This window comes from Habropoda laboriosa, unplaced genomic scaffold (assembly GCF_001263275.1).
Source record: "Habropoda laboriosa isolate 0110345459 unplaced genomic scaffold, ASM126327v1 scaffold90, whole genome shotgun sequence".
NCBI classification, from domain to species: domain Eukaryota; kingdom Metazoa; phylum Arthropoda; class Insecta; order Hymenoptera; family Apidae; genus Habropoda; species Habropoda laboriosa.
The window spans coordinates 854,514-876,535 of record NW_017100218.1 but is presented as its reverse complement, the minus strand read 5'-3'; the positions used below and the strand labels follow the sequence as shown (position 1 = coordinate 876,535).

At 44.8% G+C, this 22,022-nt stretch overlaps 2 protein-coding genes across 2 annotated transcripts in view; both read left to right on the top strand.

Annotated features, from left to right (window-relative positions):
* LOC108570937 (dystrophin) overlaps positions 1-19,219 on the top strand; it is a 517,829-nt gene extending 498,610 nt beyond the window's left edge. The window contains exons 40-50 of the mRNA XM_017932876.1: positions 11,836-12,095; positions 13,231-13,389; positions 14,176-14,312; positions 14,763-14,967; positions 15,114-15,199; positions 15,289-15,616; positions 15,759-15,870; positions 15,954-16,634; positions 16,752-16,866; positions 17,289-17,396; positions 18,180-19,219. Coding sequence (XP_017788365.1) covers positions 11,836-12,095; positions 13,231-13,389; positions 14,176-14,312; positions 14,763-14,967; positions 15,114-15,199; positions 15,289-15,616; positions 15,759-15,870; positions 15,954-16,634; positions 16,752-16,866; positions 17,289-17,396; positions 18,180-18,280 — 2,292 coding nt within the window. The 3' untranslated portion in view covers positions 18,281-19,219. The remainder of the gene's footprint in view (positions 1-11,835; positions 12,096-13,230; positions 13,390-14,175; positions 14,313-14,762; positions 14,968-15,113; positions 15,200-15,288; positions 15,617-15,758; positions 15,871-15,953; positions 16,635-16,751; positions 16,867-17,288; positions 17,397-18,179) is intronic.
* Positions 19,220-21,880: 2,661 nt separating this feature from the next.
* LOC108570868 overlaps positions 21,881-22,022 on the top strand; it is a gene marked incomplete at its 5' end in the record, with an annotated part of 1,572 nt that continues 1,430 nt past the window's right edge. Inside the window, 1 exon segment of the mRNA XM_017932798.1 lies at positions 21,881-21,928. Coding sequence (XP_017788287.1) covers positions 21,881-21,928 — 48 coding nt within the window.

Below are 22,022 nucleotides of genomic sequence, written 5' to 3'. Positions count from 1 at the left end.
ACGATGTTGTGCCGTCTAGATACTGGTTCGAAGGACCACCCAAATGATTGGGACTTGTAAAAACTGATCTATTCCTATCGCGTGATATGAGCTGGTTGCTCCTTGGTTCTCCTTGTTCGTGGTGGTTGAACGACTACTCGACGACTCACTCTCCGACGTCGCGTCTTGGACGTCCGTGAGAGGGATTTTTGTTGGGACACGCTGATTGGTTAATGGTTAACAATTGCATTTGCCAATCAGCGTGTCTAATATCGTCTTTACCGCCCTTCCAGTGCGCCCTTAGCGCGCTGTCACCTTGGAAGGGTGGGTGACGGTCGCGAGGGGTGGACGGAAAGTCCCAAAAATCTGGAATTTCCTCCGGGTGACTAATCGGCAAGCGGACAGTTATGGTTTCGTGGTTTATGGTATGTTCGTAGGCTGTTGAGCGCGAGGGACAGAAATTACTAAAAATCTAGCAAAGCAATTCTAGCGACCCTCGCAGGATGTAATTAGACCCGTGCAAGCAATAAACAAATATCCTGAACAGAAAAATAACCGTTCCCGGTCGATCGTGCCATAAACCGTTTCTACAGAAAACCTAACAAAGGCTCTTTGAGAAGAATATTGTATATTGTATTATCGCTTCTGTCTCTCTAAAAATGTTGCTTCCGTATAAGTGTTAAAATTTTTTTTAAACACTATATAATACAGAACTCTATTTCCATAAGCACTATGCACATCTGTAAACCACCCTATGGAACTCGAAACGATCCCCATGCATAATCTCGCTTATTTCCCAAACAAAAGATCCACAACTACTTCCCGAAAGCCAACACTCGCGTGAACTTCTAATCAAAACCGTTATACACCATCCCAAGGCACCGAACGTCTCCGAATCTCGCCCTATATCACGACCGTAACCACGGTCATCGTGATCGTAAAAGCAGCCTAAAGGGCGAACGATATCCAGCCTGAATTCCCCTCTGTAATCACGGCGTTGCGTGGACACGAGCGTGATAATTATTGTCGTTGCATGCAGTCTGGCTTGTTCCAAGGTTCGCCAAACGTGGACGATAGGACGGGCAGAGCTTGTGGCGTTCTCGAAGACAATTGCGCGTAATTAACACCGGGGCCAGAGCCCCGTCGTCGTTGCGGGACGAGCTCTGTAGTATCAGTGGCTGTCTGTGCACCGCAGATACTATCGCGGAAATTGCACTTTCCGTTTCTCCGTCTCCGCTAATCCGATTCCCGCAGGGTAAATCTGCGAACGGAGACGCCGAGCCTAAGATCGGAGACGCGTTCCACCCCCGGGGGTATTATAACGCGAAACAGAGAGTGCAATTAGGTAATTTCGGCGAAACGCTACCCAACCCAGCCACTCGACATCCGATCGCACTTTGTTCGCGTGCGTGTCGCGAGTGTATAGTTGATGGAAGAAAGACAGCGGGGTGGTAGAATCGATTTAGGCATGAGAGTTTACGTGTTCGAGAATATAGACAAGCGGATCGATTGAATCCTGAGAAGACGAGGACGTGAATCCTTAGAGAGACGGGAAAACGTCTCACCCTTCTGCCGAGCTATTTTATGCGATCCCATTCGTCGAATAATGAGAATACGTGTGACCCATTTATACGATTGTGTTGGAGAAGATGGGCCTATGGGGATGTAACTCAATCAAACCTGCATTTCTTGCGCTAGCCAACTTCTCATCTGTGCATAGTAGACTTTGGCTGATTTAGACCTAATGGAAAAATATAAAATGTCGACTCTGCTGTTTAATGCTTTTGTGAGTTTCCAATGGCATGTTGGTTCGCGGATTTCAGACATTCTTGACAGAAGGGGTGGAATAGTGAAAATTAGAGCACAGAGTGAAAATGACTATATTTACAAGGAATGAAATGGGTTGAACGGAGGTTTTATATAGAGGAGGGTCTAGATACAGAATAGAACTAGTTAGACCTGGATTAGGTTTGCCAGCACATGCTGGAGACAGAAGGACAGATGGCGGAACAATGAAAGGGGTTGTCAAGGCTCTACTCTTGAGTTACCCCATAGTGATGGGTTCTAAGCGTGCGTACAGATGTGCCATTTGGTATATCTGACAAGCTGAAACAATGGCTGCATCTTCGAGTGATTGTTAATAGCAGCAGATCGTAGAAAACACTTGTTCATACGTATACACACGTTGCAATGCTCGCTATATCGCTTCCACCGAACTGTACCTCGAGGAAAAGCTCGGACAAAACACACCGTATAAATTGTTCTCGTCAATTATCAATTATCCCTCGAGTGAATCCCTTCGTCTACCACGGTAGCCCGAAATAATAGTCGAAGGAAGTGGATGTCGAGAGGGGGGTAAGCGCGCGATAAATTAATTAACCGAAAGCCGCGGAACGTTAAGTTCGGCGCACTTAATCGGACGCGGACGAGTCAGTTTAACAGACAATCGGGCGTAATTAACACCACGGCACACGGCGTCGTTGGGAAACAAGCCACTACGCGGGACGTATCAGTATCCCGTGCCCTCTCTCTCTCTCGTGTTCGAGAGATACAATCACGGAAATTGCTCTTACCGTCTCGCCGACTGTTAATCCGATTCCCGTGTAGCGTTCTCTCTGCCGCCTCGTGGCCGCCGCGACTAAGTCTAGATGACTGATTCGAGATAAGGGATAGATGACCGGATCGAGATAGGGGAACATGATACAGCACGAGGGAACCGTGCCTCCGGGGGACAATTCGCCGACGGAGAGACCTCCCTTTCGGAAAACGCTTCACGCCTCAAACGTGCATGGAAAGTTCATTTCTTTTTTTTCTGGCAATCGAGACACGCTCTGCATAAGTTTGTCGCAGGGGTGAAAGGTGACATTTCGGGTTTCGTATGCTGTGGAGGTTTGAGGAAGTTGATTAGTTTCGTTTTTTATAATTGAGGTGGATGTTTGAGGTTGGGAAATATGGAAAAGTTGATAAAGTAGGAACCATCTTTTAGGGGGTGAAACGAAGCCCAAAATTTTTCGCGATTTTTTCGTTTTTCGAATATAATTTTGCGAGGATACGTTTAACTATATTTCGAGCGACTTTTATCGCGAACGAAAAATGGTAATCATCTTGTCCAGCGATATTGCACAAGACTGTCGCAGAGGTGTCTGAACACTATAATTAAATACATTCGAGAATCTCCTTTTCCCTCGTTTATTAATATATCCATTTTAAAATATGGAGAGTGTTTTAAACTCTCGTGGTCCGCGGTTCGTCTTAATTCAACGGATATTTATACGTTTTCACCAGCGGCGTCTGAGCGCCGCCAGCCTTTCAGGGCAATGACAGTGAAAGTCTCGACCGTAATATTTCACGTTAATTTACGCAGCCGAAAAAACCTCGCACGGTCTTTGCTTTCTTAACGACCATTTTATACGACTGAGCGTCGTCGACGGGCGACAAAACGTCCGGGGGAAAGAGCGAGCCGAGAAGACCGCGCGTGAATGTCGCACGCGTAACATCGAATTACACAGTAACACGGTTTCATTAATAAAACGTAATGACGGAGCATTACGACGGAGGTAAAAGTACGGCGTATAATTTCGTACCGCAGCAAGAATGTATCAGTCGGCTGTAATAAATGTTAATACGCATTTATTGCATCCAACGGGGCGATATTAAGATCGTCAGCTTGGCCTCGTCGGACTGGCGTCAGCGTTGGACGTTAAAGGAGAAAACGATCCTCGTAACGCTGATATTGCGCCAGGTATCCCCCTTGGACCGTGATTACACCGAGGAATCGTGTTTATCATCGAGGTATCGCGTCTCTTCAGCATCCCTCGTGTCTTTAAGCCTGACTTTCGCCTCGATCGCGCTCGCCTCGCGATTAATTTCATATAATTGCGCTTTCGTCGTTAATTACATTCGGGTTAAACTCCTCTGGAAATCTCTGTTTGATCAGTCTCTCTCTGCTGAAGCTACTGAAATTCCATCGATTCCATCGACTTGAATAAATTGATTTTTTTTTTTGGTATCTCAAGGCTGTGCGGATATTCTTGAAGATTGAAGTGGAATCGAAATGGCGGCTAGGAGATTTGAGCATCGCTGTTATTTGCAGATGCTAATTTTGTATTCACTAATCGATTTACTTTCCCTGGAGAATCTTGTTCCACGGTTACCGCGCGTCGAACAGTAAATCCAATTAAAGATACATCTTTCCGATACTTTTATCGATTCCTGCGGCTAGGCGGGTTCTCGCGTCTGGCTCGAACGAAATATCACGATTTTCGATTACCCGCAGGGCGATAAATAAAAATGAACGGAGGGCAGGATGAATGCATAGGTATTTCATTTTATTGCACTAAAGGGAATAGAATGATGTTTATAAAAATGAATGTCTGGAGAAAGTAAGAAAAAGGTAACGGAACGAATGAAATTGTCATTTCTGGGGAGGGGCAAAAAAAAAAAAGATACAAGTAAATTGGAAATTTATTTAAGAATATGAATTATTATTCCGCGTTGATATTAGCCCTCTTTGAAGATAAGTAACACACGTATTAAAATAGAATCGAAGCCCTCCTTGAAGCGTCGCGACGCTTCCTCGCTATCCATATTTCTTTATGAAATTCTAATAACCATCTCCTTTAGCCGTATACACGTTCGATGCTTTCAACTCGGTGTGCTGGTGCTCTCCGAGGTGTATCCATCTATAAATTGAACACGAATTCAATCTTCGTATTCAATCAAATCCCTCTCGAACACACGCGTTGCTTGCCGTTCTTTTCATTCGAATTACCATCAATAAACGCATCAACCTCTATCGAAATTATTCGAATCTATTTCACGGTAAATATACTCCTGACAAAAGCTCAATTAACAGCCTACGTTAAACAAACACATTGATTGGTATTACGTAATGTACACAGGGACCTGCAGTTTCACGAAACCACACCCCGATATAAATTCTAGAACAAATCGCCTAATAAAGCGAGTGAGAAACATTCCCTTGATTCGAGTAAACTCGCGTTTCCGTTCACTCTTGAAAAAGAAAAACCCCATTTCAAGATACAGATCCTCCTTACAAAATCAGCATGTTCGATATATTAAAGAAAGTTAGAGGAAAAGAGTACATTAAATCAGACGAGATATGGATGCAAACGAGTGCACCTGCATCTCCCAAGTTTCCGGATCCGCGTGGCGGCGCCTCCTTGTCCCGAGACGGAAATGCGTTTCTCGTTCGCGAAGAAATATCGAGTATAAGCCCAGAGGGGGAGCGAACTGTGGAGTGGCGATGCTTCGATCCCGTCTCAAGCTCCCATTCAAGGGGAAACATATTCTAAACGGATCTCGTCGTTTTAAGAGCATCTGCCTGCACAATGGAATTTCGCGGCAGAACGAACAGGAATGTACAACAGGGGGTTGGTGGGCTCCAGCAAAAACCGTTCAAACCTTTTCCCTCTTCTGTCGAAAGTTGCGAGGGAGTGAAAATTTTGTTGTGTTATCTGTCGCAATGATTTCAGAAATTTCTTCTTTGGGAATGTCCTTGTTTCTCTCGAAAATCACACCAGACTTAATCTCATTCGAAACTTTTTACCAATTTTTTTTGGTAAAAAGAGTGTTTCTCATCAGAGAAAATTCTCAGGTATACGAAAATTGTTCCAATATCGTTCGAGTCTGAATTTCAGAGAAGTAGACGTTCTTTTGCACTACACGCACGATCTTCTTAAGTCGCGTTCTCTCCAGTGACGTACCTCGGTCTCTGTATTCCGATAGAAATTAGAAATTCTACGATTTCTACGTAACGTAGAGCAACATTAGCGAAACCTGACAGAAAGCACTGACTTTAGCCACGAGGAGTTCCGCGAATCGAAGTATTTTCACGGCACGGCCGGCTATTTTTATCGACTCCGCCGTTTTCACAGACGCTGACTCTCTTCGCTTGAGATCCTCAAGACGAACGGTCGAGGCTAACCCTCTCCTGCTCGGGTTGGATTTTAAGATTCCTCGCACGCGTGTACGGTACGTTCCAGCCGGTCACGCCCGTGACGAGCTCGCTCTCTCTTTCGCAGACTTTGTTCATTCAACTTCCGCGAACCGGTCGACTTCGAGGTATGTATTTGTTAACCGTGAGAATGATGAATGAACCTTGTCAATGGACGTCGTTCGATTTTGTATTAAAAAAAAGAAAAAGGAATAAACAAAGTAAAGAGGAGGAAAGAAGAAAAATAGCCCATTCGGATTCGCTTCGATAACGCATGCAAATAATCCCGATAAATCGTCGAACGATTACACGGGCAAATTATTCATTTGTTGCGTGCGCTCGCGAATCCTCGACTAATTATACCGGGCGAATTTATCTATGCGGCAGCAGGTGTAATGAATTTATCTTGTGACCCGCGACGCTATATTATATGCGACTGAAATATTCCCTTCGTTAATTCCCTTCGATTTTCGGAACGCGTCGTGAGTAATACTTTCGGCAAATTCTAATTCCGCGAGCAGCGCTTTTCTTTCGTTAACCCTTTCACTGCTGCTGGCGCCTGGTGGCTTTGTGAAAATTTCCACGTATCCGTAATTTTTGCGCACTTTCACTTCGATTCAATAATGAAATTTTTTAAAAGTTTTTAAATACCGAAGGGTTGGTAGGTTACTTCACTCTTTAAGAATATATGAAATTTCTGTTTTCTATGTTTCTAAGTTTCTTTAATCAACCTTTTGCATCCCAGTGGAACCACTGTTTCATATCAGTTTCACTAGTATCTCCCTAGGTTTAGAACGAAACCACCTTTAATTCTTAATTGCATAGATATTTATAAACAATATCTTCTTACATCGAGCCTTGAAGGGTTAAGAGGAAACCACCCCTGACGGAAATCAAACCTACCAAAAGAGTGTCAGAAAACGATTGTTCGATTTCACTTTCGATCATTCTTCGTTTCGATCCAGTCACACGACTCTCTCGTCGCATACCTGCCGCTCGGAGGACCGTGGATCGTCTGTGTCAGGCTCACGCGACCGGTAACACGTGAGAAATAAACGATTGAAGGCGTCGGTGAACGTTGTTTTATCCGGGCAATCGATGGAACGCGGGTCAGAATCACGGCGAAGACGCTAAGGTGAAGGTCTAGGGTACTTCGGCGAGGCTACGAGGCCAGATTTATAATAGATGCACATGGCGTGCTGCCAACGGCGAGGCGCCACAATATTGCCGCTTAGTCACCTCAGCCAGGCCTTCTCTTTGTCCTGCTCCTCTGCAACGTAATAAATAAGAGAAACGACCACGGGAAAACTGAATATTTATGAGGGAATTCGGTGGCTTCCTCGCTCCCCCTTCTTTCGTTCCTCTCTGCTGTCCCTCTCCCGATCCAACCCTGCGTTTTTCTCTTCTTTTTACCACGTGTTCCCACCGATACCCGACCATTATTCTGATAACTATATCTAGCCTCGCTCTGATACACCGCGACGACGTGATTAGCAATTTCAATGGAGATCTTACCGGTGACTTTTCTTATTTCGTCATACTGGACGTCTTCTTCTAGCCTCTCTGCTCGACGACTGTTTCGAACTTGGATCGTTTAGGCTGCTAATTGGACAATTGCGGAATTTACACGATATAGTAGAAACTGGACAATTAAAAATAGGAATACCGGCAATAGAGTTGATCCAATATTCCACGGAAGGCTTCTAAAATTTCCGACTGAGATTTCGAAAATTTTCAAACTCAGTTGCCAAAGCGACGTACGGGCCACCCGGTAGATATCGTAGAACGAGAAAACTGCAAGATTAGCTTATAAAAACAAATCGATTCTTTCGCGTGAATTCGCACAGCGTTCGACTGAACTCCAAACTATTAAGATTCTGACGGTGTATATCGGAGAAAATTTCGCGCGCTAAACGCGACCCCGTAATTCGTTTCCGTGGTATCTGCCCGGAGGGAATTACGCGACGCTAATTATCGAACGGCGCTCGGTACGGCGAATGGGGTATCGGACGGCGCCAGACAATTAGCTTGGTAAATTCCGCGAAGAAGTTCGCCAGGACGCGACACGGGAACGAGCAGACGACGGTACCGAGGGGCTGAGGAAAACGACGGAGGAGAAAGGGGGAGAGAGAGAGAGAAAAGGAAGAGCTAAAGCACGGCCGAGTTAACTTTAATTGCCCGGTTGGCTACATAATAAATGACATTGCAGACGGCCAAGCGGAGGAAAAATTGTTTCGTCCTCCGCCTCCTACACCCATCCAACCCTTTCCCCCCTTCTCGTTCCTCGTTCCCTCTGCTTTCATCCAGCCTGTTCGCCAGCGGAACGATTTCTGCGCCCCGTAGCTTCAGGAAACCGGGACATATTGATGGCTGTGTAATCTTATTTTCAACGGTACATTCATCTTGGACGCGTCACTTTCGACGCTGGTACGTTCTTTCCGCGGGGATTTATTATCGGGATTAAATCTTCGTCGTCGATGTCTTTCGCGAATAAAATCGGCTACCCAATTGCAACGTCTTCTTCCTTTTCTTTTTTTTTTTTTATTCTCTCCTAGGTGAATATCGATGGTGTGTAGGTATGCTCCTACGAAATTCCAGTCACCAACGGAGATTTATCTACGAATTTTCCTGACAGACTGGACACTACGATCGTTTATCTTGGTTCGTTCGGTACAGTTACGAGGCTGCTCGAACATGTTCCTCCTCGCCGACACGTTCCGACCGCAGGTGCCAATGAACCTAATTAGCGGGGCCACTTAACAATCTCGCAAACAGGACCACGGGGACAAAGGAAGATCTCTTTGTGGATCGTTCTTTTCACGTGGAAAAATACCTTGCCTCGTTACGCTCGATTTAGTTGGGGGATGTTTTTCTTACGTTGGATTTATATTGTAATAAATATCAATATTGAGAAGAAGGCGTTTGTCTGTTCTCGAGAAATTAAAAGACGTACAAAGGAGGGTATTATTTTTTTATTCACTAGGAGGGAGGGGGAGATCCATAATCGCGTCGATTATTTTTACTGCTTAAGAATATGCGAGTTTATTGGTTCAGAGTGTTTCGTGAGCTTCACACATGAGTCCATCGTCCTCAAAGAGATAACGATATATCGTTTACGCTCCCGTACAGCGCGACTTTTCGCGTGGTCGACGACACGAGCCGACTTCCGGCGGATCGACTTTCCTTCCGCGGATTTTTCTTCGCTTTTCCGCTTTAAGAACGCGCGAGCTGGATGCCGAACAAGCGGCGCTTAAAGTACTTTCATAGCGGGACGACTAATTAGAGCGATTTAGCGTCCGTCGTCGACGTTTATTTGGAATGCAAATGCAGACTTCTACCAACCCTTCTCCACTGTTCGCTGAGACTCTCTCTCTCTCTCTCGTTCTTTCGGTCTCCTTTCGTTTTCTCGTTGCTCTTTCCACACCGGCCCTTTTCTCCCCTTTTTCTCTCTCGCTCTCTCTCCTCTAGTTTTTCCCGCCTTTCCTTCCGCCTCTCTGTTCTCCACGTCGCTTTGCTCTCGCTTCCGCTATTCGTTCTGCCTATTGTTCCCCCTTTTCCTCTGTTCTCCGCTCTGTTCACTCTGTCCCCTGTTCTTCTCGCGCCCCTTTCTTCCCCTCGTGTGTTCCTCGCTCGATGCATTATTTTCGAATTTTTTAAGACCCCAGTTGGAGCACCTTCTTAACCCTAAAACGCGGATTTTCGGTTGGGTTCGCTGGACTTTCGTGTCTGGAACTCCTAGTGTTTCGTACGTTCGGAGTTCCCGTTTAACGGGGTTGTTGGAATGTAGGGCTTATCGACTAGTGGAGAACATTTGGCTAACTTTCACCCTATCGCGTATCGAACTCGCCTTATGAGTTTCTGCGAAACAATCGTGGACCAAGGATCTATACATTTCCTACATGAAAATTATTATCGTGTAAAGTTTCTCTTTTTGAGCGAAGAAAATTTCAAAAATTTTCATCCTTAGAATTGTCTTAGAATTTCCATAGTTTAATTATATCAAATATAAATTACATACTTTTCACAACGATAGTATCTGTACCCTCGATACCAAACCTAAAAAATACTTTCACTAATACATATACTACAACAAAAGCTCCCTTATCCACAGCTTCGAACGAAATCTAATCCCAAACCGTATTCCACTGTAAATCTCGAATTTCCATCTCGAAGAGCGAGCTACTAAAATTACCATAAAATCAGCCCTTCTACCGTGCGCCATCAGAAAGCTGAACCTTTTATTCCGTTTCTCGAGGCGACAATCAAAGCAAAAGAAAGGGTGAAAATGCATCGGTACAAGGGACAATCGTTTTCTCCTTAGCAAGGGTTGCCTTCTCGTGGCAAACGTTGCAACGAGCGTTTTCCGCGCCGGGATGCTTTCGACCGCGAAGAGGCAGAGTGACTTAAGTAGTGGTAAAAGGGGGGAACAGTCGATGGAGGGGCGTTGCGACGCTTGAATGGGGGGGTAATCGAATGAATGGAAAGCGCGACTGGATGCTTTCGCGTCGTCAGGGACGGTCTGAAAGGGATGTTAGGTGTTGTTTAAGGGTTATTGTTGCGGCTCTTTTGTCCCGTGGGTTGTTCGCGAGAGGCAGTCTGCCCCGGCCCCCGGCGTTTCTTCCAACCGGCTCGAATGTAATTTATCGGAGCGGAAAAAGGGGCGCGTGTTATCACGACCAGCGTCGTCGCCGCCGCGGCGCGCGAGCTTTTATTGCGACGCGTCGACCGGGAGATTCGCGGGCCAATATCCTTTGTGCCCGTCGATTTTTTTTTCGGTTAAACAGAGGGTGTACTGTGAATCTTGTTACACGTGTAACCGGAAGACATAATTCGCGAGCTGTGTTACAATTGAAATGCGCCAGATACGTGTTTTCCTTGGGAAAAATCGAAGCGTAAACGGTAAGAGCGGGTGAATGGTAAAATAACGAGGTGTAATTGAGCGAAATGTCGTGTCAGGTTAACGGTGGAACAACTGGAGCTGAATGTAGTGCGTTTGGGTACTCGAGAAAGTAAATTGATTTAGAGAAAAGAATGTCAATAATTTATGAATTAAAAAGTCTGAGATTCGTCATGAGGAACATTTGACAATTTGATAGTTTTCAGAGGATCACTTTGGAGAAGAAGGAATATTTGAAAAACAGTGGAAACTTTCAGGGATTTAATTGTAATTTATATCTACCGTATGTACATCGAATTCTATCAAATGAAAATTAGCCTGAAAACAAACTAAATATTTTTTGAAAAATTACAATCAACGATTCCACTATTTTATCTGAAAAAAACCTCTATCAAACAAACGAGCAAAAAAAAAATAAATCCTGCACTCCCAAGTGCAGTCCTGTTATTCAAAACAGTTCTAATTGAGTTTCTACTTCTAACCGATATCCATGCATAATTCAACAACGTACATAAAAAAATTACGAATGAACGTTCACTCAGTCGAAACTATTAACATCAATTCTCCAATAAAAACCAACGGGAAAAAATATCGCGGAATAAAAAGTTGAACGTTTTTATCGTGCAACTTTCCACGACCTCTTTTTTCCTCGGGCGCATCCGCAATTGTACCTCGACTTTTTAAACAAAACTACACACTCGTCTACCCATTTTCTTCCTCTTTTCCTCGATACACTGATCCCTCCAGCTTCCCGCGTTGCGCGAAGCTTCGCACAGATTAAGGAGAAACTCTTCTCTCGACGTACTTACGAAAACCGAGAGAAAAGGAAGGATCCAAAATTATCGCGCGCATTACGCGCGTTACGAAGTTTCTGTTTTAAGCTCGCGAAAGTGGCCTCCTACCGTCTCCCTTTTCCCCTCTTCGCTAATATCTACGTGTCGAGTATTATCGTGCACGCTTCGAGGGAACTTCACATGTGCGTGTTTTCTTTTTTTTCTTGCAGAAAATATGTGTCTTCCAAAAGACGCTGGAGGATCTGTCGTCGCGGATGGCCGGCGCCGAGGCGATCCAGAGCGGCTGGCAGAATCCGAGCGACACGAGCGAGGCGGCGGAATTGCTGAAGCAACTGGAGAAATTCGGCGAAAGACTCCTGCCCATACAGAGGAGCATCGAGTACGCGAACGATCAGGCGAGCGTGTTCGCGTCGAGCAGCGTCATCGTTTCTCATGCTTTGCGGGCGAAACTCGAAGATCTCAACACCAGGTACGTTATCAAGCCTTTCGAGAAATTTACCACTCCGATACGCGGCGTAACGTACGATTATTCGCGGAGGAATTTGAATCTCGCGAGAAACGCTCGAATGGATCTCTCTCTCTCTCTCTGTCGTACTTTTTTAACCGAAACAACGAACATCTTTTGTTGTTGCGATTTTATAGAAGTCTTGCGCAACGTATGATTATTCGCTAATATATGAAAATCGAAATGGATTTGTTTCCCTTGAATTCTTTCACGATACAATAATAGGCTTTTCGTGTTCTTATCGCAAGAAGAAAGCTTGCACTTGCAACAGAGCTATTGTCTCGATGGAAGAAAGTGGATCTAGAGGCGTTTAGGCGTTGTTTCTGTAGAGTTAACGTTACAAATGTTAGAGCAACGTCATCGAAAATTAAATACCGATCGAGATAACGCTTGCTTAAACATGATAATAAATTAGATATCGGCAGTCCGTTTGCCTCGTATTCCGCAGTTCAGTGCGCTTAACTCCAGCACGGTGCATTCGTGACATAAAACGTGAAACTTCTTGCACGTTCTACGGTTCCAACGGCGACCTCGATATACCGCGGGCCTGCAGCTTCGCGTGCAATATAATGAGGAGAATTTACTTAATACTCGCAAGGTGTACAATTCTAAAGAGAAAGAACAAAACGAAAAAGAGAAAACAAATACACCATCTGCAACTTTTCAAATCCTCTCGACGCGTACACACGTTTAACATAAGCCTTTGAAGAACCGGCGTGTACACCCCGTTTAGCTTGCCTAACGAAACAAATGTTCAACGGACACACTCGCGCCATTTCTACATTCTCTCGTTATAATGTGACACAATCCTCTGTTATGCAACATCGGTACACGAACTTATCGCTCCAGTTACCCAAATAACGCAACATTTTCGTCTCGCGGAGAACCTCTCTACTGAAAGAATCCAGAAAGGGGCAGGAAAGTTTTTCGCAGCTGTGCAACTCGAAGAAAACCGAAGAGAGATCTTCTTCTTCTTTCTCCGCGATTCACTTTCCTTCGAGCTACTCGAGTTTACTCACGGGATCTTCCGCGAGGTCGCTTATTTTCCTCCGCTCCTGTCCGCGTAAGGAAACGCTAAGTTTTTCGCGTGTTTTCGCAGGTGGAAGGTGCTGCAAGTGGCGGTTGACGAGCGTTACAAGTTGCTAAGCGGATTTGGAAAGGATGGCAGCACTCCGAGTAGCCAGGCTTTCCTCGAGAGCAGCGTGGAACCACCATGGGAGAGAGCCCTCACACCCGCCAAAGTGCCTTACTATATCAAGTAATCGATCTTCCTTAACTAACGGAACCAAGAGCGTCCTCCTCCTCCTCCCTCCTCCCCCGTTAAATTTACGATGGTGTGTTCTCCAACGCGCCGCGCGACCGAGCTGGCTAGATCTTGATGGCAAACAAACGAATAATTGATGAGACAATTGTGATTCAAGGGAACAAGAAGTTCGCCACTATCGTTCGATGGGGAATGATCGAGCCGCGGGGATATTTAGTCGGCGGGGGCGTGCTTGCAAATGGATGAAACGATAGAAATTGCAATTTAGATGGACCATCGGATCCGAACGAACTCGCACTCTAGCCGTGAAATGTCTCATCTTGATAGAGAGAAAAATGTAAAATAGTGTCCGTGGTAAATTTTTCAATAATTTTCTAAAATTGAACGTCTATGTTCGTTATAAGTGAAACACTCTCTATACTTGTTATGAGCGACAGAACGGTTGAAGGAGCTCCGTCCGGACTGCTCCACCTTGCGAGTCCCCAATCGAGAGTTAAAGCCGATTTTGGTTCGCCTCTGTATCCGGATGATCGCGGAGGACCAGCCCGGTCGAGCCCGGTGGATAAATTCTTAAAATCCTGGCCGGTGGTGGTGGCTCGAGCCAAGAATCGCGGCCGGATTTAATAAAGATTAAACAAAGTTCCTTCTCCCTCTCTTCTCTCGCGACTTTCCTAAGTTCTCGCGTTGCTCTGGATCCATGGCTCGTTACGCGGAAATTTCACGAATCTCTTAATCCGTTGGATCGGCCGAGGTCTTAATCCTGGACGAAACGTTTTGCAGCCATCAGTCGGAGACCACCCATTGGGATCATCCGAAAATGATAGAGCTGATGTCCTCTCTGGCGGACCTGAACGAAGTACGATTTTCCGCGTACAGAACAGCGATGAAGCTGCGCACCGTTCAGAAACGATTGTGCCGTGAGTATTTTGGCATAGACAGACTGTGCCAGTTGTATTTCGTTGAACGGTCGGTCCTCTTATACGGTGATTAGACCGCGTCTATCGTGCGTGTTCATTAATCGTCGTAATTTTCTCGATTAATCACGTGTGTCCCGGCTGCGATGACGCATTGCGTCGTTCTTTGTTGTTGATGGATTTGATCTTTTGCACGGTTCCGTTTTGTCTCGCGTATCCAGTGGTGCTCATCACTCGGAGATTCTCTTTCTGTCGTTTTCCAGGCTTATCTTGAAATCTTTCCTTTGACTTTTATTATCCTAAGCTGGAGCGTAAAAGTGTCATATATGTGAAGAACGACAGGATTTCCCCTCTACCGAATAGTTGAACTTTGTCGATACTTGAGCTCTGTGCAATCGTCGAATTTCTATTCCATTTACGTGCATCATTTCTGACTGTGTTTTACGCTTACAGTGGACGTGTTGAGTCTTTCCACCGCATTAGAGCAGTTCGATTCGCACGGGCTACGGGCGCAAAACGACAAACTAATCGACATTCCCGACATGGTGACAGTCCTGACGTCCCTGTACGAAGTGATAACGGGGGACAATCCGACGCAGGTGTCCGTCCCGTTGTGCATCGATTTGGCCATCAACTGGCTCCTCAACGTGTACGATAGGTGAGGCCCGCAGATCAATGATCGTTCGTTAATTAAATAAATCACGCTTCTCCGCTCCTTTGCCATCTGTCCGATGGAATGACGTGTTTCACGTTGACGTTTTAACGCTCGCCGACTGTTGCCCCACGTTGCTTTCCTTTTTTCAGCCAACGAACCGGTCAGATTCGCGTGCTCTCCTTCAAGGTTGGTCTGGTCCTGTTGTGCAAGGGTCATTTGGAAGAGAAATATCGATGTGAGTAGCGTACAGATTGAATTTCTGTCTGCCCTTACGTTCTTTCGAATCGAGAACTTGCGTTTTAAAGGAAGTTCCGTTGTTTCCAGATCTATTCCGGCTGATCGCGGATCCAAACAGGCTGGTGGATCAACGAAAGCTCGGTTTATTGTTGCACGACTGCATCCAAGTGCCGAGGCAGTTGGGAGAAGTGGCGGCTTTCGGCGGGTCGAACATCGAGCCGAGTGTCCGCAGCTGCTTCGAGAAGGCTGGAAAGGACAAAAATGAGATAGAGGCGGTGCACTTTTTGAGCTGGCTACAACAAGAGCCGCAGAGCATGGTCTGGCTGCCTGTGCTTCATAGACTCTCCGCCGCGGAGACCGCTAAGCATCAAGCGAAGTGTAACATATGCAAGGAGTATCCCATCACTGGATTTAGGTGTGCATTCAAGCTTTAAAAATCCTCGCAGCTTTCCTGATAAATTTGCGATAAAAATGATAACTATCTCGAGAATCTTTGTTTTGACTCTCCGTTCGCAACTTCGATACAACTTCAATAACCATGTTACTATCACCTCCAGGTATCGTTGCTTGAAATGCTTCAACTTCGACATGTGCCAGAACTGCTTCTTCTCTGGCCGTAAGGCGAAGAACCACAAGTTGACGCATCCGATGCAGGAGTATTGCACAGCGGTAAGCGTTTCTTCACCTACGTAGAATTATACCGCCTTCCCAGTGTTCGTAACGTCATAGTGTAACGCCCGTTTATCACACAGACCACATCTGGCGAAGACGTGCGCGACTTCACGAGAGCGCTACGGAATAAATTCAAGTCGAAGAGATACTTCAAGAAGCACCCAAGGGTCGGTTATCTGCCTGTGCAGACCGTTTTGGAAGGGGACGCGTTGGAGAGCCCTGCGCCGTCGCCGCAGCACAGCTCCCTCAGCCAGGACATGCACTCCCGTTTGGAGATGTACGCGTCCCGGCTGGCGGAAGTCGAGCTGTCGCGTACAAGAAGCAACTCGACGCCGGACAGCGACGACGAGCATCAGCTGATCGCCCATTATTGTCAGAGTTTGAACGGTGGGGACAACGTGAACGTGCCGAGAAGTCCGGTGCAGGTGATGGCTGCGATCGACGCCGAACAGAGGGAGGAGCTCGAGGCGATGATACGCGAGCTGGAAGAGGAGAACGCGACGCTGCAAGCGGAGTACGAACGATTGCGCTCGAAACAGACGCCTGGTTCGACGCCGGAAGACGGCCACGGCAACAGACAGCCTGACTGCGACATGATCGCCGAGGCGAAATTGTTGAGACAGCACAAGGGTAGATTAGAAGCGCGTATGCAGATACTGGAGGATCATAATCGTCAGCTGGAGGCGCAGCTGCAGAGACTCAGACAACTTTTGGACGAGGTGCGCTCGAGTTTTGTTACTTTTGCAACGATTCTACAAGCTGCTATGTACGGGGAGGGTAATTAAGATAGAGTTTGTAGGATGTTAGGAGCTTCTTGATATTTTTCGTAGTTTCTTTGTAAGCGAGGAGTGGTGGTCATTTTTCCTATTTTCTTGCAGCCAAACGCTTCCTCGCCATCGAAAACAGGGACGCTGCAGACGCGAAGCGTGACTGCATCTCAGCTGGCGACCGATTCGCCTGCTAAAATGAACGGGCACTATCACGATTCTCCAGGTATGTTAAGCGGAATGTAAAATAAGAAACGTCGAGTTTGCACTAGAATTTGACTGGTGGTAATAGTTGATTTAAGCGAACAGTAACGGTGAATCAAATTCCCATCATCATTTATACAAACATTACTCATCACAATTCCAGCCTCTGTTTCCTCTGGTTTTTTTTTTTTCTTTTTTTCTATATACATATAATTCGAACGACCATCAAACATAAATTGAAATCTTTTCTCATACTCATCCTATAAAAGGGGTTTAAACGATTTTCAATGCTGGCCTGTGTGTCATAGAGAGTGACACTCGTTATTCAAAATAAGTGGGCGCAGGGTATTTCTAGCGCTAGATACTAACTGCATATTAATGAGCGTTTCACAAAGTGCCGAAGAGATTAGCATAAAGCTTATTGGTATGGGTATATGGGCGTAGGTGGTGGAGGCTCGAACGAGGGAAGAGTGAGCAGTTTAGAGAGGCCACCACCGCCACCGCATTCTCACAGCGTTGCCCACAACGTGGGCAATCTCTTGCACATGGCAGGTTCGTTCCATTCTTCGACTACACGATTCGTACTATCATTCTTTATATATATATAGCGTAATAAAAAGAATACTGCTGTGTCGAACGTTTTCTCTTTATGCACGATCTCGTTTCTGCTTAACAATAACATTGCTTTCCTGTTTTTCACGCCACAGAATGGATGTAAGGTGAGACTATCAACGCTTCTTTTTCCGCTGGGTCTTCCTGTACGCGCTTGTTTTCTAAAAAAAAAAAAAAAAAGAGAAACGCGTCTAATCGTGTCGAATCGTTTGTCCTTTAATACTGTCGTGTACGATTTGCTGAAGTAAAGAAGTTTGTTATCTCTTTCGATGCTTGGCTGTACCGGGTGAAATATTGAAAAGGGTACGCTTAAGTATTTCTGCTTTTGGAAATGTTAAAAGCCTCCGTATTTTCCCTTAAGGTTGCTAAGAAACAACGATATCTCTATGTTTTCGAAAGTAGTAGATTTTTAGATACCTCACCCTCTATACAAAGCATATTATCTATACTGTCATCTCTAATGTCTGCTCGTTGCTTTTGTCTCTACGAGTCTTGTTTTATTAACTGACAATATCCACGCACCAGATACTGTAACCGTCGTTCACGTATGCGTGCATGTTGTCGATTGATGCGCACAAACGTCTATATGTGAAATAACAATGCCTACATGTATTCAACGATAAGTGATATATACCCTGTTGTATAAAATAGATAATACTAGCTGAAGTAAAGAGCGGTACATTGACCAGTGCAACGAATACAACTGAAAAACTTCTATTTTAGGAGACTTAGGGAAAGCAGTCGGTGAACTGGTGACAGTGATGACCAGCGAGGACTCGTCAAAAACGAACGGACAGAGGGCACCACCGCCGGCATTCAAATAACGACTATTATCGCGACACTGTTTCACAACACTGTCTTGCGTTTCAACGATATCGACGGACACGTCACGACGAAGAAAACGAAATCGATTCGATCGATACCGCACATATACATAAAAATCACTACGCGATCCACGAACCTTCGAACGTTTCAAATCAATGACCAATAAGAAGTCTGGCTCTAAACGCATATCAAAGAAGACGGTGTATCACGCGCGCGCGCAAAAGAAGAAGAAAAAAAGAATAAAATGCAGGGTCAGGGGCGTCGCCATAGTGGTTTTGGGTATTTTATAAGTTTTGATATACACCGTTGTATAGCTAAATTATATGGAATAAGATGATTATGGTTTTTGGCTTTGGCGGGCCCCTGAGTGTAACTTTACTACATATTGACACGTCATATCATTGAAAGAAAAGTAACATAATCGTGCGAGAAGAAGAAGAAGAAAACGAAGGGGGGGAAAAAAAGAAACGAATCAGTTTGTTGTATGCTTGCTAGTTTGAAGAGAGGAAGAAGATAAACAAATACGGGAAAAAAAGTTGAAACGAAGAGGAAGTTGACGACGATGAAATGTAATGGTTATAAGAGAATTACACGAAAGGAAATATCATTAACAATGCATGCAAAAGCAATGTATCAAATCACGTACTCTATTCTAGATCGTAGGTTATATTTACATACCCATTCTGTTCACTGCCACGGGCTCTTCCTCGACATTAAATAACATACACGATGTACATGTTATATGATGTGATTCTAGACGACACGTTGAAAAGCAAAAACGAAAAGAAATGGGGAATCTTAGATGGATGATGAAGAAATATAATAGAATGAAGTGACGAGAAGTGAGGAAGGTACGAAAGGGAAATTCATATACCTGGCATCATTCCGTATTTCCATAAATCCGGAATTTTGCATCGACACACGTTGACACACACGAACACACGTACTACGTGGATACATGAGACACACACGTTACAGGACACGTTACACGCTGAGGACTTTTTGTAATCGATAATAAAAGCAAAGCAATGTGCATTATGACTTTCAAATTTATTTTTTATCCGGTTACGATCGTTTTTTCATATTTTTTAATGGATTTTAGATGGCAATGTCTCTTATTTAAGCCTGCCGGATGTTACTTATATTTAAGAGTATATCGATAAGCATCTAATTTACAAACTGTAGGCTGTATTCTGATATGTAATAAAGTTGTCTAGAAAATAATCCCCTCTCCTCTGTGTATGTTTTTCATTACAGTAATCGCACTTCTTCTCTTTCTTTTTTGCTACCTCTCTACAGCGAGGTGTCTCGTCGGAAATAAAAAGGAGACCAGCTGGCTCGATGGAAACACATCAAAGAAATAATCGTTTCTCATGGTAGAAAGAACGCGAACCTCGAGTAAATGCTTGCGATAGCGATAATTGAAGCTCGAATTGGATCAGGTAGAATTAATTATTGGCAGGTTGATCGATCAGCTCGAACAAAACCGAATTTATTCACCATCAGACCATCGAGATCGCAAGGACGTTACCTTGACTGGTCTCCATTCGATCCGGTTTTAATCATCCTTCGATGGAAACCGTAAGTGAATCGACAAGAAAGAAAGGATCGGGTGGTCAACCGTGATTGCACTCGGTATGCGTGACGCTGCGGTAAAACGTCGGAAAGACGATACCATACTTAAAAATAATACAAAACCTATCTTATCGTTCTCTTACCAGAAAAATCTACGTACATACAGGTCGGTTGAATGACAGTTTAACAAACAACGATCCAACGTCAAAAAAGCCCGACGAACCTCACGTTCCTCCCCCCACTATCTTGGATCAAATTCCAGTAGTATCAACACTTTCTGCCCAGATTGCAACACGTTCTCGCTTCGACATTTCTGCTGATCTGATACATACTTCACGGAAGAAAAAACGAACGTATATGTTTAACTTGGAAATTCATCAATCAACAATCAAATTAATTAATCGTTGATCTGGTAATTTCGTTTAACGTTAAACACACGGTATAAGAGAACGCGAGTCGATGTAATTAATCGTGTGCGTAAAAATTGTTTTACCAGGTCGAAGGCGAGAACTAATGGATATAAAAGCGATGGTTCGTCGTGAAAATTGCACGGTGAGGCGGTGCAAAGTCGCGCTCGTCAAATTAGCGAGCATTTGAGAAACACGCGAGGGGAGGTCTTTGCACTTAACGCTGGTTCTCGCGTGCGGCTAACGTGAGCACGTTACCTGTGTTGGTTGCACACAGGTAGGCACACAAGAAGCAAGATGCACTCTCAGGTAGTAGCATAGGTGGCCTCGACCTTGGTGCATCGCTCGACTGCACTGTGCATCGTCCCACGCAGTGGCGTAACGCCCAGGTGAGACTCGAATTTTTTTCTTACCTGCACACCCGACAAGGAAACTCGTATACGTGCAAATATTCCGCATTATTTCACTTGCAATCCTTCTCCGTGCAATTAACTCGAGACATGTGAAGTTCGTACGATGGTAAAAGTGTCTTTACATTGTGGAAACCTCTTTTTCGAATCTTCTCTTTATCTCTCTTAAGTTTCACCGAGCAGGTCTTGTATTCGTTCCGTGGCTGAACGGTTCTAGCCGGAATTAGCTACTTAACGATGTAGAAGTTCCTAAAATTCTTCGAACTGTAACGGAGCTCGGGTCACTTCGTATAGTTGAATTTTACGTTATTATTCGTCGATTTGACCGTTTTAACGAAATTCCCGGGGAAGTACTTACATGTTTTTAAATCTGAGATAAAGTTCGTTATCTTCGGAGAACTATGGCAAATCCTCGCACTTTTACAAAATTCTTTGGACAGTAATGGAGCTCGGATCATTTTGTATAATTTAGAAGAAATTAAGTAGCTAACAACGTGGAAGTTCTACGAGCTAGTTATAATTTTACAAAATTCGTTGAACAGTAATGGAGCTCGGATCATTTCGTATAATTAAAAAATAAATGAAGTAGCTAATAATGTAGAAGTTCTACGAGCTCGTGACACTTTTACAAAATTCTTTGAACAGTATCGGAGCTCGGATCGCTTAGTGTAGTTAAAAATTCATTCTAAGGACTTATTCGTCGGTTTTACCGTTCCACTGAAATTCCCAAGAAGGTAGACATCTACAAATCCCCGACAAACTTCTTCAACTTCGGAGGACTGGCGAACCGCTCGGCGCGAAGATAAACCGCCGTTGAAGTTGTACGAGCTCGTGGTGCTTTTACAAATCATATACTCGCCGGTGTTCGAGTACAGTCGATTGAGTCATCGATACGTGACACGTATACGAAAATACGTAAGCAGAAATTTTAGTGTACGGTAAGATCGGCGAAGGCCGCTGCGCGTAATCGTTCCCTACTGTGGCACGTTTCCATTGAACCTCGGATAACCATACGGACAGATTTTCCACTGAAATTTCTACGTTCAGAGTATGGTATTTCTGCATAAACGGAAGGACCCGAGATTCAGCAAGAAAGTGCTTTACATAGATTCTTCGAAAGCTGCGCGTTGCACGGTGGAGAACTCGTTATTAAGTGGATTCCACGCATTCCTTCTGTTACGGCAATGCTTTTCTCACGGGGCACTGAACGTCCTTAGAATACAGCGGAGACGCGAGTGAACCGATGTACGACGAGTTGCGCACATATAGGACACTCTTCGTTGCAACCGAACGAATTCCGGTTGTATCCTTCCTCTAAAAAAAATCTGACTCATCGATGATGTAAAGAT